At 46.2% G+C, this 13,440-nt stretch overlaps 1 protein-coding gene across 3 annotated transcripts; it reads right to left on the bottom strand.

The window, feature by feature from the left end:
* Window positions 1-2,023: 2,023 nt before the first annotated feature.
* chek2 (checkpoint kinase 2) lies at window positions 2,024-13,435 on the bottom strand. Of its 3 annotated transcripts, none has more exons than XM_036144262.1 (16): window positions 13,318-13,435; window positions 9,224-9,289; window positions 8,936-9,181; window positions 8,728-8,852; window positions 8,450-8,582; window positions 8,098-8,188; window positions 5,878-5,974; window positions 5,728-5,781; window positions 5,590-5,654; window positions 5,010-5,109; window positions 4,791-4,877; window positions 4,557-4,720; window positions 4,373-4,488; window positions 3,160-3,245; window positions 2,378-2,449; window positions 2,024-2,299 (listed from the first exon to the last, which is right to left on the bottom strand). In XM_036144262.1, the coding sequence occupies exons 2-16, from the start codon at window positions 9,279-9,281 to the stop codon at window positions 2,147-2,149; spliced, it is 1,647 nt and encodes a 548-aa protein (XP_036000155.1). In that variant the 5' UTR covers window positions 9,282-9,289; window positions 13,318-13,435; the 3' UTR covers window positions 2,024-2,146. The 3 variants fall into 3 exon arrangements, with proteins under 3 accessions (XP_036000155.1, XP_036000154.1, XP_036000153.1); XM_036144261.1 differs by having other exon boundaries at window positions 8,936-9,194; window positions 9,225-9,289; XM_036144260.1 differs by having other exon boundaries at window positions 8,936-9,289.
* Between the last annotated feature and the right edge of the window lie 5 nt (window positions 13,436-13,440).

The following is a 13,440-nucleotide window of genomic DNA, read 5'->3' as shown; positions in this document are numbered from 1 at the left end:
GGAGTGGTAACTTTGTTTAATGATCCACTAAAGTGTAAAAAGGCGTTTCTGGGAAAATGTGGCTCTCCAGGTAAAGAGCCCGGTATGAACTATGTTTATTCTGAATCCACATCAAACTTTTTAATGATTTTAGTGACCTCCTATCTGTGATATGCGTTGATTGTGACTGTTTATTTATTGTGGGAGACTTTAACTTTTACTTTGACAACCCTTTAGACAGAAGTCCAAAAGAACTGTGTGACGCACTTAGAAACTTTGATTTAACTCAACATGTTAAACAGCCAACACACAAACAGGAACATATTTTAGACTTGATCGTCATCAGCCTCATTTTAACTAGGAAATAAGTTTACCTGTAGTCCTTTATAAGAATAAACTACTCCACTGTTTCTGTTCATGTACAGCACGTTGAATTGTTTAATTACTGAGAAGTACTTTATAAACTTGATTTGCCTTATTTGCTGTATGGCGCCGTCAAGTGGAGAATAAATGTAAAACCGGTTTGGTGATGTGATTTTTTTTTTGTCTAAAGCCTCAGATTGAATAAATATTTGGTGTTTTTGTGACTGCAATAAAGAAGTTCTGAATATTGTATCAGGGCGACCTGTTGATGAAATGATTTGGTTTAGGCCTCCGGTTCTGGAAAAGCCCGTCACCTCTGACCCGGCTCCCCCCACAACCGTCATTTATCAGATGGTCAGAGAGAAAAGGGCCGTCACTGGGGCGGCTGGTGTCCCGGACCGAACGATGCTGAACACACCACCCAGTCCCGCTGACACAGAACCAGACACAACGTGCTCCCAGGTTCTGGATCCCCTGACCCGGCGGCCCGTTTCTAGGAGAAACCCACGAACTTCATTTATTCTTTCATTATTTTGTTCGGTAACTTTATTTGGTATAATTTGGTAAAAGGCCTGTTGTTAGATCTTCTTCACCCTCCCTGTCTGGTACCACCAGAGGTACCAGACCCCAGCGACCCGGTAAGAACATGCAGGTCCATGATGGACCAAAGGATCGGGGCCTCTGCCTCATTACACTGCAGAAAGAGAACTAAAAGTAAGTAAAATGTTCTTGAAATCAGTATATTTTTCCTTGATTTGAGCAGCTAAATAAGACTATTTGCCAATGGGATGAGTATCTTTACCCCTAAAATAAGATTTTTAGCTATCTTGCAATTGAAATAAGATGAAGAAATTTAATTGTTATTATTTTAAGTGTAAAAATCTTATTCCATTGGCAAATTGTCTTATTTACCTGCTCAAATCAAGGAAAAATACACTAATTTCAAGAAAATTTTTCTTACTTTTAGTTCTCTTTTTGCAGTGTAGGAGTGGGTGTGAGGTTGAGTCAGAACCGTCTCTGGACCAGAGGTCCAAAGTCAAACAGGCTGCTTTAAGTCGGAGGTTCCCAGGTCCAGCCACCCTGCAGCTCTTCCAACACACCTGGACCAGGTGACGGATCGGTACCGGGCCTCCTCGTGTCATCCTCATCAAAGAACCCAAACCACACATCAGCCACGCGTGGGTCCGGTCACCGAGGCCGAGCAGCGCGGCAGAACGTCCTACAAGGTTCTGATCAAGCTGCTGACGTTTCCTGACCAAACAGGAAACGTCAGGCGCCAGACAGGAAACAGTTCTGGTGAATTTCAGAATTAAACCAACCCAACTGACGCCCGTTGTGACGGCGTAAACGAAACGGTGAGACAGAACCACGAGGAACCAGAGGAGCTGCTGGAGGAAGACATGGGATGTTTATGCGCCTGGAGAACCAGAACCGAAGCGGGTTTCTCAAGGCCAGCAGGAGTAGGACCTCCAGCGTTGATTTAAAGGATCTGCCTCCTCTCTCCTCTGACCCTGAGAGCCTCTACAGGTGGAGCTGCTTCGGCTTAATGGGATCTAATGAAGCAGCTGGGTCCGTATTCAGACCGGTTCTGCTCCGTTCTGGAGGCTAGTCCAGCCTGCAGCTCTGATCTCCATCAGAAACAGTTTCACAGATTTCATCTTTTAAATCAAAACACTGCGGCTGGTTTTCTTTACAGGTTTATGTACAAAAGCAGCAGCTGCATGTCTCAGTACAGCAGGAGCTCCAAGCAACCAAATAAAACGTGAACCAGGAGCTAAAGACTAAAACCTCCAGGCCAGCAGCTTCACTCCGTCTGCAGAGCAGCAGGAGGCGCAGCAGGAGGCGCAGCAGGAGGCGGGCCGTGGCTCCTCTTGGCAGGATGCTGCTCCTCCTCCTCCTCGGCGTCGTCTCTTCCTCGTTTTCTACAGGAACCGTCTCCTGTGGATGACTCCGTCTCCTGCGGGTGGGAGGAGCCAGGGTCCCGTTAGGGGCGGGGCTTAACGCAGGTGATGAATGTGTGAGTGTGTGTGGTTACCATGGAAGCAGCCGCGGCCTCTCCTCCTGCCGGGTACATGAGTCTGTGGGCCACTTTCAACATCTGCTGGTCCTGAAACACAGAGAGCCACGGTGAGCTGCCTACATTTCCCATGATGCACCACAGCCTGAGAGAGGGAGCCAACAAGGTTCCTCAGCAGGATTTAGCTTTGTTGGTGAAACAGATGTGAAAGGATTCCTGGCCCTGGCTGTCCCCTTCCTCCTGAACCTTCTACAAGCCGCCTTACATCTGCTGCGTCATTTATAGTCAGAGTTTCACACATTCTGTTGATAAACTATAACATTTAGTATTAAATGTTTAGCAGACAGACATAAAATGTGACACAGTGGCGTTGGATGCATGCTGATAGAGAAGGAGGCAGAGCTGCAGCAGCAATGGCCGCCTGTGGCCCATCCTGAGACTTCTGGACCAAAACCAAACTCTCAACTTAAGTTTGTCATATATTATTACAGCCAGCCATTGATTTTCACCCACTACATTAATCTCATTCTTGGTGCATTTATTCGGTTTGCAATTTCACATTTTTTCTTAAAGCTTAGTTAGGTTTAAGGATTATTTGTTCACTGCTTTCACTAAATAGTCAAACAGCACGTTTCAATTTTCTCCAGTACAGAACACAGTGCGCTCTACAAACAGTACAAATTTAATCTGAGATATAAAGTTTAGGACTAAATAATGATCCCTGAGTCTAGAGCGACTCTGCAGAGCTTTAACTGTCGTCTCTCCTCATGTGGCTGATGATGCGCCTGCAGTTCACCTACCTGCAGCCAGGGGTGCTGCAGAGCTTCATCCACAGTCATCCTCTTGGCGGGGTCGACCACCAGCAGCTTCCTCACCACGTCTTTGGCTGAAACACCAACAAACACGTCACTGCACAGTCGCCCAGCAGCACGATTCGTCACGTCGGCTCGTTAGCGCTAAAAGAAAAACTTCAAGCAGCGAGTTTATTTTATCGTAGCAGCCTAAAGAGCAAGACATTAAAAACACGGATAAAAACGGTGCCGTCGCTTTTCCGGAGTGGCGCTTTGGTCAGACCGCTCTGAGCATGTGCAATGATGACGCCAGAGAGAGCGATGTTTGAACTGCATGTCACACCATGATGCGTTTGCATTTTGCTCCAGAAAAGTTTTCACAAAGTCCAGCTGTTCTGCAGTTCCTGTCCTGAGGCAGCAGCGATGCTGCCCTGAGCCCTTCCTAATCCCTCAGCGCTGTCTCACAGGCTGCTGCCGCATCCTGAAACCCGCCTGCAGTCAGAGCAAAGAGGAGACCAACCACGCCCCGTTCCCACGTTGCACATGAATCATGATAAGATGTGATCCTGCCTGGACTACAAAGCAGAAATAAACATGATAATATGTAATCGATCCTGTCCTCCACTGAGTCAGCAGCTTGAGTCAAACCAACGAGGTTCTGACCCGCTGGGCTCCACAAAGCCTCCATCAGCCTGTGATAACGAGGAGGTGAAGATCCTCAGAAGATCAAACCGTGGCGTAACTACCAGCATCACTCTGCTTTCTCTCCATAATGTGGCAAATTAAGCTAGTTAGCCGCTGCCCCCCCCCCCAAAATACAACTGCCTCCCCAAAGCCTCGCCCACCTTGATGGATTTTATTTATTAGTCTGAAAGCGGGTTTATGCCTTTACATCAATCCTGATTACGCTTTAATCTCAGGACTATCATAAAACAAAGGTGTTGTTCCGGAAAAGTCCACCAGGGGGCACATTGTTTCTACTAAATTATTATTCATTATGGGAATATTGTCTTTTTATAACAAAACTTTCATGAATATGAATATGTTACGTTTTATAGCAACATTCTAGTGATATTAAAATGTATTTTGTAACCATTTTACAGGAGATTTGCGTGCCTTTAAATCATTTCCGTAGTTTCCTAAAGCCATCTGGAAGCATTTCTGTCTGCATAAACGAGCCGGCGGGACAAATCGCCGACCATCGGTCAGTATTTCTGGTCACCTTGGTTAGAGACGCTCCTCCACTTGGATGGGACCATGACGAACTCTCCTCTGATGATCTGCTCCATGACCGAGAACTTGCTGAAGTCCTTGTGGAACGGAGCGTAGCCGCTCAGACTGTCGGAGACAACGGGGTTAGAATCTGAGGACGCGCCCGGCCAGGCGGCGGAGGGGGCGGAGCCTACCAGACGAACAGCAGCACGCCAAGGCTCCAGGCGTCCACAGCCAGGCCATAGCCGGTGGTGGACGCGTGGGTGAAGACCTCGGGAGCTAGGTAGGACGGCGTCCCACACAGGGTCTTCATGAGGGCGGCCTCCTCCAGGATCCTGGACTGGTTAAAGTCCGTCACCTGACACAGGTGGGGGTTACACAGGGTTAGGAACGCCGTGATGTCAGGAGGTCAAGGAGGGCCGGTTTACCTTTATGAGACAGGCGTCCTCATTGGAGGACAGGAGGATGTTCTCTGGCTTCAGGTCTCTGTGGATGATGCCGTTCCTGTGGAGATACTACACACACACACACACACACACACACACACACACACACACACACACACACACACACACACACACACACACACGGTTACCTGAGTGTCACCCATTTGTTCTGGTTACCTTGGCAACAGCATGGGGCCTCACCTGAACGGCGCAGAGCATCTGATAGAAGTACAGTTTGGCCACGTCTTCGTTTAGCTGCTGCCGAGATTTCACTTTTTCAAAGAGCTCCCCGCCTTCCATCCTGAGGACACATGGGGCGGAGTCACATTACTACAGGGGCGGAGTCACAACATCATAGGGGGCGGGGTCAAATCACCACGGGGCGGAGTCACATTACCACGGGGGCGGGGTCACATTACCACGGGGGGCGGAGTCACATTATCACAGGGGGGCGGAGTCACATTATCACGGGGGGGGGCGGAGTCACATTACCACAGTGGGGGCGGAGTCACATTACCACAGTGGGGGCGGAGTCACATTACCGCAGTGGGGGCGGAGTCACATTACCGCAGTGGGGGCGGAGTCACATTATCACAGTGGGGGCGGAGTCACATTACCACAGTGGGGGCGGAGTCACATTATCACAGTGGGGGCGGAGTCACATTATCACAGTGGGGGCGGAGTCACATTACCACAGGGGGCAGAGGCACATTACCACAGGGGGCGGAGTCACAGGGGGCGGGGTCAGGGATGTACACACATGTGATATGCTTGAACTTACAGCTCCAGGATAATGTAGTAACTGTCCTCCGTCTGATAGAAGTCCTCCGTCTTCATGAGACAAGGCTGCAGGAGACAGAAGTCGGTCAGGACACAGGAGACGTAATGATGACTCTGTCCATCACTGGGATTTACTCACATGATCAACCCTCTGCAGGATCTCTATCTCTCTCTCTGCGTTCCGTGTCGCCGTCTGTGATTGGACGATAAAACAGAGGTCACATGACCACAGCGTTCAAGCCGCCATGTTTGTAGTCCTGAGGTGAGCAGCACAGAAGAGCAGACTCACCCCCTCCGACTGGAAGTTGCTCTTTTTGATGATTTTAATGGCGAGCTTCCTGCAGGTGGCGCGTTCGAAGGCAAGCCGCACCTCGCCGCAGACTCCCCTGGAAGACGGCGGGGAGGGCATCAACGTACGGAAGACAATACAACAAATACTGGGCTAAACATGGACTGTTGCTCTTCCATCTGGACAGAACCAGAACATTCTGGCCTCTCAAGGTGAGAAAAGCCGCGCCAGCAAGGGGCCGTCGCCAAGGAAAGCATGTGGTCATGGACCAGAGGAGGACCAATCAGACGCCAGCAACCAGGTTCCTAAAAGCTTTAATGAGCCGAGCTTGGTGTCCAGCTTTTAAATCCATCTTCAAGAACACAGCAAAGCAGAACAGGCGAAAACTCAGGAACGTTTATGGGTAGAGCTGCAACTAACGATTAGTTTAATAATCAACTATGTTTACAATTAATCGATGAATTGGACAAAAAAACTGTTTTATTTCCACTTCAAATGTTCTATTTAGAAAAAAGTGCACCCTTAGGTGTTCTGTCACTTACAGTAGGTGTTCTGTCACAATAATATTAGGTAATAAATAACCTTGCTTCAAATAAAGAAGTTTATATTGACTAGATTATAAGTCAGTAATTTAATCGTCAATGTAGCAACAGAGATTTAACAATAGTGAAGCTGTAAAACTGGGGTGTTCATGCAGTTTGGTTGAACCTCACCCCAGGGGGAAAGAACTGGACATAATGCAGCAACCAGAGCAAAAAACATCACTTCTGACAATCAAATAAACCAGCAGAACAAATGTTTTTTTTTTCTATAAGTTTTATAATTTTTCTTTGCAGAGTCAAACAGGCTGTTAAATATTTAACAGCCTGTTTGACTGTTTAACGAGCGGCTGCCAGATAAAGCCTTCATTCAGAACCAGTCATGGCTGCATGTCAGTCCACCCCAGGGCAGCTGTGGCTGCTAGCATAGCTCACCACCGTCAGGGTGTGAATGGTTGTAGAGTGAAGAGCTTTGGGGTGGGACTAATTAAAGCGCTGTACAAGTAAAGCCATTTAGTGATGCAGCGATAGTCGACAATGTCGACTAATGGAAAAAATAATCGATAGTCGACAATAAAAATAATCGTTAGCTGCATCCCTAAATCCATTTCCTGGACATCATAAGCTAACGCTAGCTGGTATCCACTTGGCGGAGTCAGGCAGTCCAATGAACGGGTTCTGTTGGTCACACTCTACTAGTGATGGGTCGATGAGGCGTCATGAAACGTTTCGGCACATTGCAACTCTGTGCCGATACTGTACCGATACTGTGTCACTGAATACTGACACCTGCTGGACCTTAAAAATCCCTACAGGCAACCTGGTTGACAGAGTTAACTGACACTGATTTGATGACCAAGCATACACAATACAATTTAAATCATTGTATGTTGCATTGTATTATTTTATATTTTCATTTGAATTAAACATATATTTGTTTTTGTTTTTTTGATACAGTCAATAAATAATGTGAAGGAGGATGCTTGTGGACTGGCTTTTTTATTTTTTTACAAATGGTTGATCGGGCGCTGTGTTTAGTTACCTGACTGATATCATCTGTTCTGAAATCGGACATGCTGAGTATGACAAAGGGAGGAAGAACTACTCAGAGTAGCAACTTTCTACTCAGTGTAGATCAGCCGTTTTTTTTTTTCTGAAACGACGCTCAGAAGTAGAACAAAGACGCACAGCGCAACCCGCCCAACCAAAAAAGCGTTGCAGAACCCATCCATCAGTGGTGCGCTCCGATCAGCACCTGGCGCTCACAGAGCGAGACTGTGGTACAACACCATCACACCAGAGTTGCAAAATAGTTAAAAATTAACCATTATTAACTGTTATTTTGTTTACAGTTCAGCTTGGATTTTATTTACTGCGCAGCATAGCTCTGCTGTGCGCGCTACTGTGCGCGAATGCACACGCGTGCAGCTTAGAGGGAACAGAAACAGTTTGGCGCGTCAGTCAGTTCGAAACAGGTGCTGTATTGGTCACGTGACCGAAACAGTTCCTGTATCGGTCACGTGACTTTTCCGTAGCAATACACACATCGACACGGGTTTCGCTCTATGAGACCGACACATGCGCCGACGCATCGGTGTTGCCGGACCCATCACTACACTCTACAGTCCTGCCAGAAGTTCTGGTTCTGAAACAGGAAGATTACAGAAACAGGCAGACTTACGTTCCAATCTGCCGTGTCAGCAGATATTTATCCTGCAGAGCTTTGGGCAAACTGGACTGATCGTCTGACATCAGGTCGATGAAGATAAACACTGTGGAGGACAGGGGTGGGGTCATAGGTCACACAAGTGAGTCAGTTAACGCGTGTCTCATGGTACACCTGTCCACCTGTACTCCAGGTGGACAGGTGTACCATGAGGACAAGGTGAGTCATGTGACATGTGTATGGCGAGTTATATTAGCAACAGGTGTGTCAGGTGGTTCAGGTGTGTTTGGTCACGTGACTCAGGTGGGTCAGGTGTGTTTGGTCACGTGACTCAGGTGTGTTTCGTCAGGTGACTCAGGTGGGTCACCTCGGTTCTGGGGCTCAGCCAGAGACAGCACAGCCTTGTTGAGGAGCGGAAGCTTCTTGTTCCTGCCGACCTTCAAGCCGTCCACAAACGTGCCGTTGTTACTGAAGTCCTCCACGAAGACCTCAGAGCCTTCCTGATGGACGGACAGGTGAGAACAGGACAGGTGAGAACAGGACAGACATCTTAGACTTTTAAGCTCTGAAACACAGTGACAGCATGAGAACCACTGCCGGTTCTGATAGAGACCCAGCAGCAGAACCGTCAGGCAGAACTCTCACTCTGAAGATCCGGAAGTGTTTCTTGCTGTAGATCCTGAACTTCCTGGATCTCTTGTCTTCTGGGTCCTCCAGAACGTAGTTACACTGAGAGTCTCTACCGAACAAGTACTGCTCCTCCAGGCAATCTGGAACCAAACACAAAGAACCAGGATCAGTTCTGGTTCCGGTCCACCCTCAGGCCATCAGAGCAAACTAAAAGGTGGGTCACCGTGGCTCCTGAAACCTCGGGCCATGGGGATCAGCTGACCCCAGGGCTTTGGTTCTGGTTCTGGTTCTGGTTCCTCTGGGACGGAGGCTAGGGGGACAGAAAGGGTGTCCACGCTGCTGAGGGTCCCTGAGCCGCTGGACGACTGGCTGCCTGAGGCGGGACCGCTGGACGAGCTGGACCCCTGCTGGGACTGAGACCTGGTCTGAGAAGGGGACAGGGTGGACTGGGTCTGGGATTCTGGCTGGGATTCTGGCTGGGTTTCGGGCTGGGTCTGGGTTTCGGGCTGGTTCTGGGTTTCGGGCTGGTTCTGGGTCACCTGTCCCTCGGGTGGAATCTCCTCAGACATGCTGAAAGCTGTGGAAACACCAGAGGCTGTTAGACTGCACCTTCCCGATGAATCGGACCGGTGCCGGCGGTTTGGACTAGTCGGGCTGGTAACCAGGTAAACCTTTACTAGTTCCTGCTGAGACCAGCGACGCGTTTATTGTCCTGAATACAAACTTAAACCAGTGAGGAAAAAACTACTTCTGCAGCAGGGATGTCCAAACTTTTGGCACATGGCCTGAAATTGGGAAGTGAAAATCACTCCAGGTCCAAAAAATTAATAAAAACATCAATTTCACAACACAATGTAGAATTATTTTTCTGGTCTAGGAAATAATAATTTAACTTGACAAATGGGTCAAATATCAGATGGACAGGGATGTGTAAAGCAAACCATAAGTGGGTTCTGCTCATTTGCCAAAAGATATGCTCCCAGTTTGCAAATTAGTTTGGGCTTAAATTAAAGTGTTAAAGAAATTAAATTTAAATTTAAATTTAATTAAAAAATTAAATTAAAGTGTTTTTTTATTTTTTTTATCTCTAGCAAAAGATTTGGGTCGGTATTTCTTTAAAGACCCGTGCTATATATAGCCCATGAATGAATTTCAAAGCAGATTTTAATTCACCGAAGTCTGCAGAGAATCAGTTTTTGGAGAGACGGGGATCTATTTACTATGAAGTTAAAGAGGATTTAAAAAGTGTGGTTATTAAAAGATGAACGTTTGTGTCGTACCTGACATTTTAAATCATAAGATTTTGGCCTTTCCTTAACAATTTAGCCATAACACAAATCAGCACTTTGGACACGGCTGCTACAGAGCAGCGCACAATTAACTTTAATCAGAAGTAAAAAAATAAATAAAAAATACTCAAGCACAGGTGCTGAATTTAATGAAAAAGGTGATTTTTTTTTTAGTAATTCCATTTAAAAAGTGAAACTTGTGTATTATTTTCATTCATTACTCACAGACTGATACATTCAGGTGTTTATTTTAATTTTGATGATTAATATACTTAAACTTTAAGGGGAAAAACAGGAAATGAGCACAAGCATTTATCATTTCAATAACTGATTTATTTCCTTTTAATCATCGATGTTTGACCCGCCCTGATTGGCCGGCGTCACCCAGCAGGGCGGAGCCACAGGCCTAATCCACACGTTGCCCCCATCTGGGAAAACGGATTCATTTTTACGCCGTTACGCCTCTCATCCACACGGAAACGCCGTTTTGCATCTCTGAAAACGAATGATTCAGAAAACAAAGTCTAAAAACTCTTATTTAAACTAAACATGTAAACTCTTACCAGAGACAGAAACTCAGTGACGTGGATTTTACGCCAGCACCACAAAGTTCTGGTCCAGTTGCACAGCTGAACCCGAATGAGCTTCACTGGTCATTTTCTCAACAGAGACTTTGAACCAACAACTGTGTGGCAGTGGCACGATTCTCTGAATCCCACACAGAGCCATCGCTCTGAGGGGGGGACAAGAGGAACAAGTGGCTGTTGTAACAGAACCGATGTAGTGAAAGGTGCAGAACTTCACAAGTGGGTCAGACTGGGGCTTCAAAAGAGAAAAGAGGAAGGGCCAAGAAAGGAGCCCTGAGGCATGAGTGGGACTCCTGAATTAAATAAAGAAGCTGTTCTCTGTTGTGTCTGATAGATCGTGACTGACAGGCTGACCCGGTTCACTGGAAGGACCCAGAAGGCCCTCCGCTGCGCTGGTGGCGGTATTAATATATTATATATTATTATATATCATAGGCGTAACTTCCTTAATGACTGGTGTGGACATGTCCCCACCAATCTTGACCGGTAGGGGGACATGTCCCCACCAATATTTTGTACACGTATTTTACTTTCGCTTCCTTTCAAAAGTCCCCGCTATTGCTACTCCCACCATTTGATGTGATCGACAGGAGGAGAGATAGCAAAACAGCGGTGTTAATTAAATTTAACCGGTAGCTAACCTATTGGACTCAGGGTTGGCAAAAAATGCCACCGAAAAAGCTGCCTGTCATCCGGAGCTTTTTCACCAAACAGCAGCAACGTGTACTTTTTTTTTGGGCGAATTAAAATGAGTAACAAAACTTACAGCATTTAATGCAGGTTATTCTTCTTTCTAACAGGGAACAAATATAATTCAGATCGCTTCCTCAGTGGAAGATGCTGCGGGTTTTCAGGTAAAATGCAAACAGTGTTGCGAAAATATTCTTGATGAGATGTGTGAGATAAAGGAATAAAGGACAGTTTAACGTTCTATTGGTGTATATGTGTCATTCAGCAGGCCACAAGCATGCTAACCGATTCAGGGATAGCAGTGGACTCAGACTTGCAGGTGAGAGGGACTTGTGGAAATATTAAGACCTAATTTTACTCAGGAGAGACTTAAAGTAGTAAAAGAATAGAGAATAGTGTAAAAATAAGTGAATACCTTATTTAAAATATAACTGAACCGTTGGGAAAAAAAACTCAAACCACTTTTTTCCCGCCCTGTTATGTCAGCTACACTACATTCAGTATCGTTACCATAGAAACAGACAACAGCGCCAATATATCAGAATTATACTTAAAGACACGCAAATAATTTCCCACATAAAAAACAGGACTTTCAGTCCATTACAGTTTTTCGTTTTTAAAAGGTTGTTTATTTTGCGTTTATTAAGTGATGGCTGTGGTATATTAGCTTTCACTGCTATAAGCTTTCGCAGCAGTGATTGATTAATTTAAACACCTGCTCTACTGAGCGTCTATCGGAGTTGGTGTTTAGGTTGAACATAAAGAACACCTTTTATTTGAAGCTTCTTGTACTGTTTTAATCCCGGCTTCACTTAATTAAAACTTTTTCCTGACCTTGTTATCCAGTTGTCATAGTGTTGACATTCAGTAGCAAGCACTGCGCCCCTTTTTCTTTTATATGTCCACGTACATTTAAGATTTAGCGTGTTATGTTGACAACTCATGAGCAAGCTGCTTTTTGCAATCTAGCAGGAAGGTAAGGATAGGATCTTGCAGGTGTGACGTCACGCTGCAGGGGGTCCAACAATGACTCAAGTAAGGCTTAACAATGCTGCTGTGTGCCATGTCCACCAAACAAAACTAGACAATTTAGACATTGATCAAATATGTCAGCAGTTTGTGTCAGTGAGTGACAGAAGAAGGCAGGTGTTTGGCACTTTTAAATGAGTCTGTGCTGGGGCTTCTTTCAAAGTTTAGGTTTAATGTCAAAATCTCAGATGGAAGGCAGGGGTATCAAGCCGGTAATCAATATTGAATCTGTGTTCAGAGTTGTTCAGTTTCTGATGTAGAAAGCTTTGATTGTTTTTGGTTGTTTGTCTCTTGTATCGGCTTATTTTTGGGGAAACTTGTTAAGTTTAGATTTATGTGATATTTTTGCACAAAATATATTAGTGAATATTGTAATCCTTTCCAACAAAAAAAATAAATGCGTCGCGCAGGTAGCTCCCTTTCCCTATGAGCCGTCCCCACCAACTTTCAACACAAAGTTACACCCTTGTTATATATCATAGGGGAAACGGTCTAATGAATATTTTGTTCTTGTCTGAATTTAAAATTGTTCAAATGAATAAAAAAGACACTCCTCCTCGTCTCCACCCTTGGCCCGGATCTTCACCATAGTGCATAAAAATAATGTCAACCTGAACCACACACAGCGATAAACGGGCCGAACCTGCAGAAGCTGGCAGACAGCAGCTCTCTGACCCCTTAAACAATTAAAACCCGGTAATTTGTAGAGCGGTACCGCCGTAGCACCAGATTCTGGTGTGTCTTTATTATCAAGCAGCGATTTATTATTAATACGTTATTATTAATTAGTTTAATCTGCGGTGCGGGGCGGCCAGCAGGAGCCTCGCCATAAAGCAACAGCGCCTCCCGGAGTGACGCCAGAGCCACCGACACACTGGCTGCAGGACGTGGCGCTGCACCCAGAACCAGGAGAACCACCAGAACCAGCAGAACCAGCAGAACCAGCCGACCCAGTTAGAGGCACATCCGAACCGAACCGGGCTGCAGCACCGACACGTAAACGCACTCACCGCCGGGACACCTGCACGTCGCTCCAGAACTTTCCACGTGCAGAAGGTTCGCCGGGAAAACCAGCTTCCTTGTTTTTTCCCTCTTCGCAGCACGTGACAGCTGCAGCCAATGAGAGGGTAGAG

This window comes from Fundulus heteroclitus, chromosome 12 (assembly GCF_011125445.2).
Source record: "Fundulus heteroclitus isolate FHET01 chromosome 12, MU-UCD_Fhet_4.1, whole genome shotgun sequence".
In the NCBI taxonomy this organism is placed as follows: Eukaryota; Metazoa; Chordata; class Actinopteri; order Cyprinodontiformes; family Fundulidae; genus Fundulus; species Fundulus heteroclitus.
Note: the sequence above shows the minus strand (reverse complement) of the source record. Positions and strands in the feature narration are given on the sequence as shown.

Bases quoted from the DNA above. Each gene is read 5' to 3' on its own strand.
- chek2 (XM_036144260.1), bottom strand. From the start codon at position 9,281: ATGTCTGAGGAGATTCCACCCGAGGGACAGGTGACCCAGAACCAGCCC. The intron at 8,583-8,727 runs GTGAGAGTTCTG...TCCGTCCATCAG, and splicing joins AACACTTCCGGATCTTCAGA to GAAGGCTCTGAGGTCTTCGT. The intron at 5,110-5,589 runs GTAAGTTCAAGC...ATGTGTCCTCAG, and splicing joins TACTACATTATCCTGGAGCT to GATGGAAGGCGGGGAGCTCT.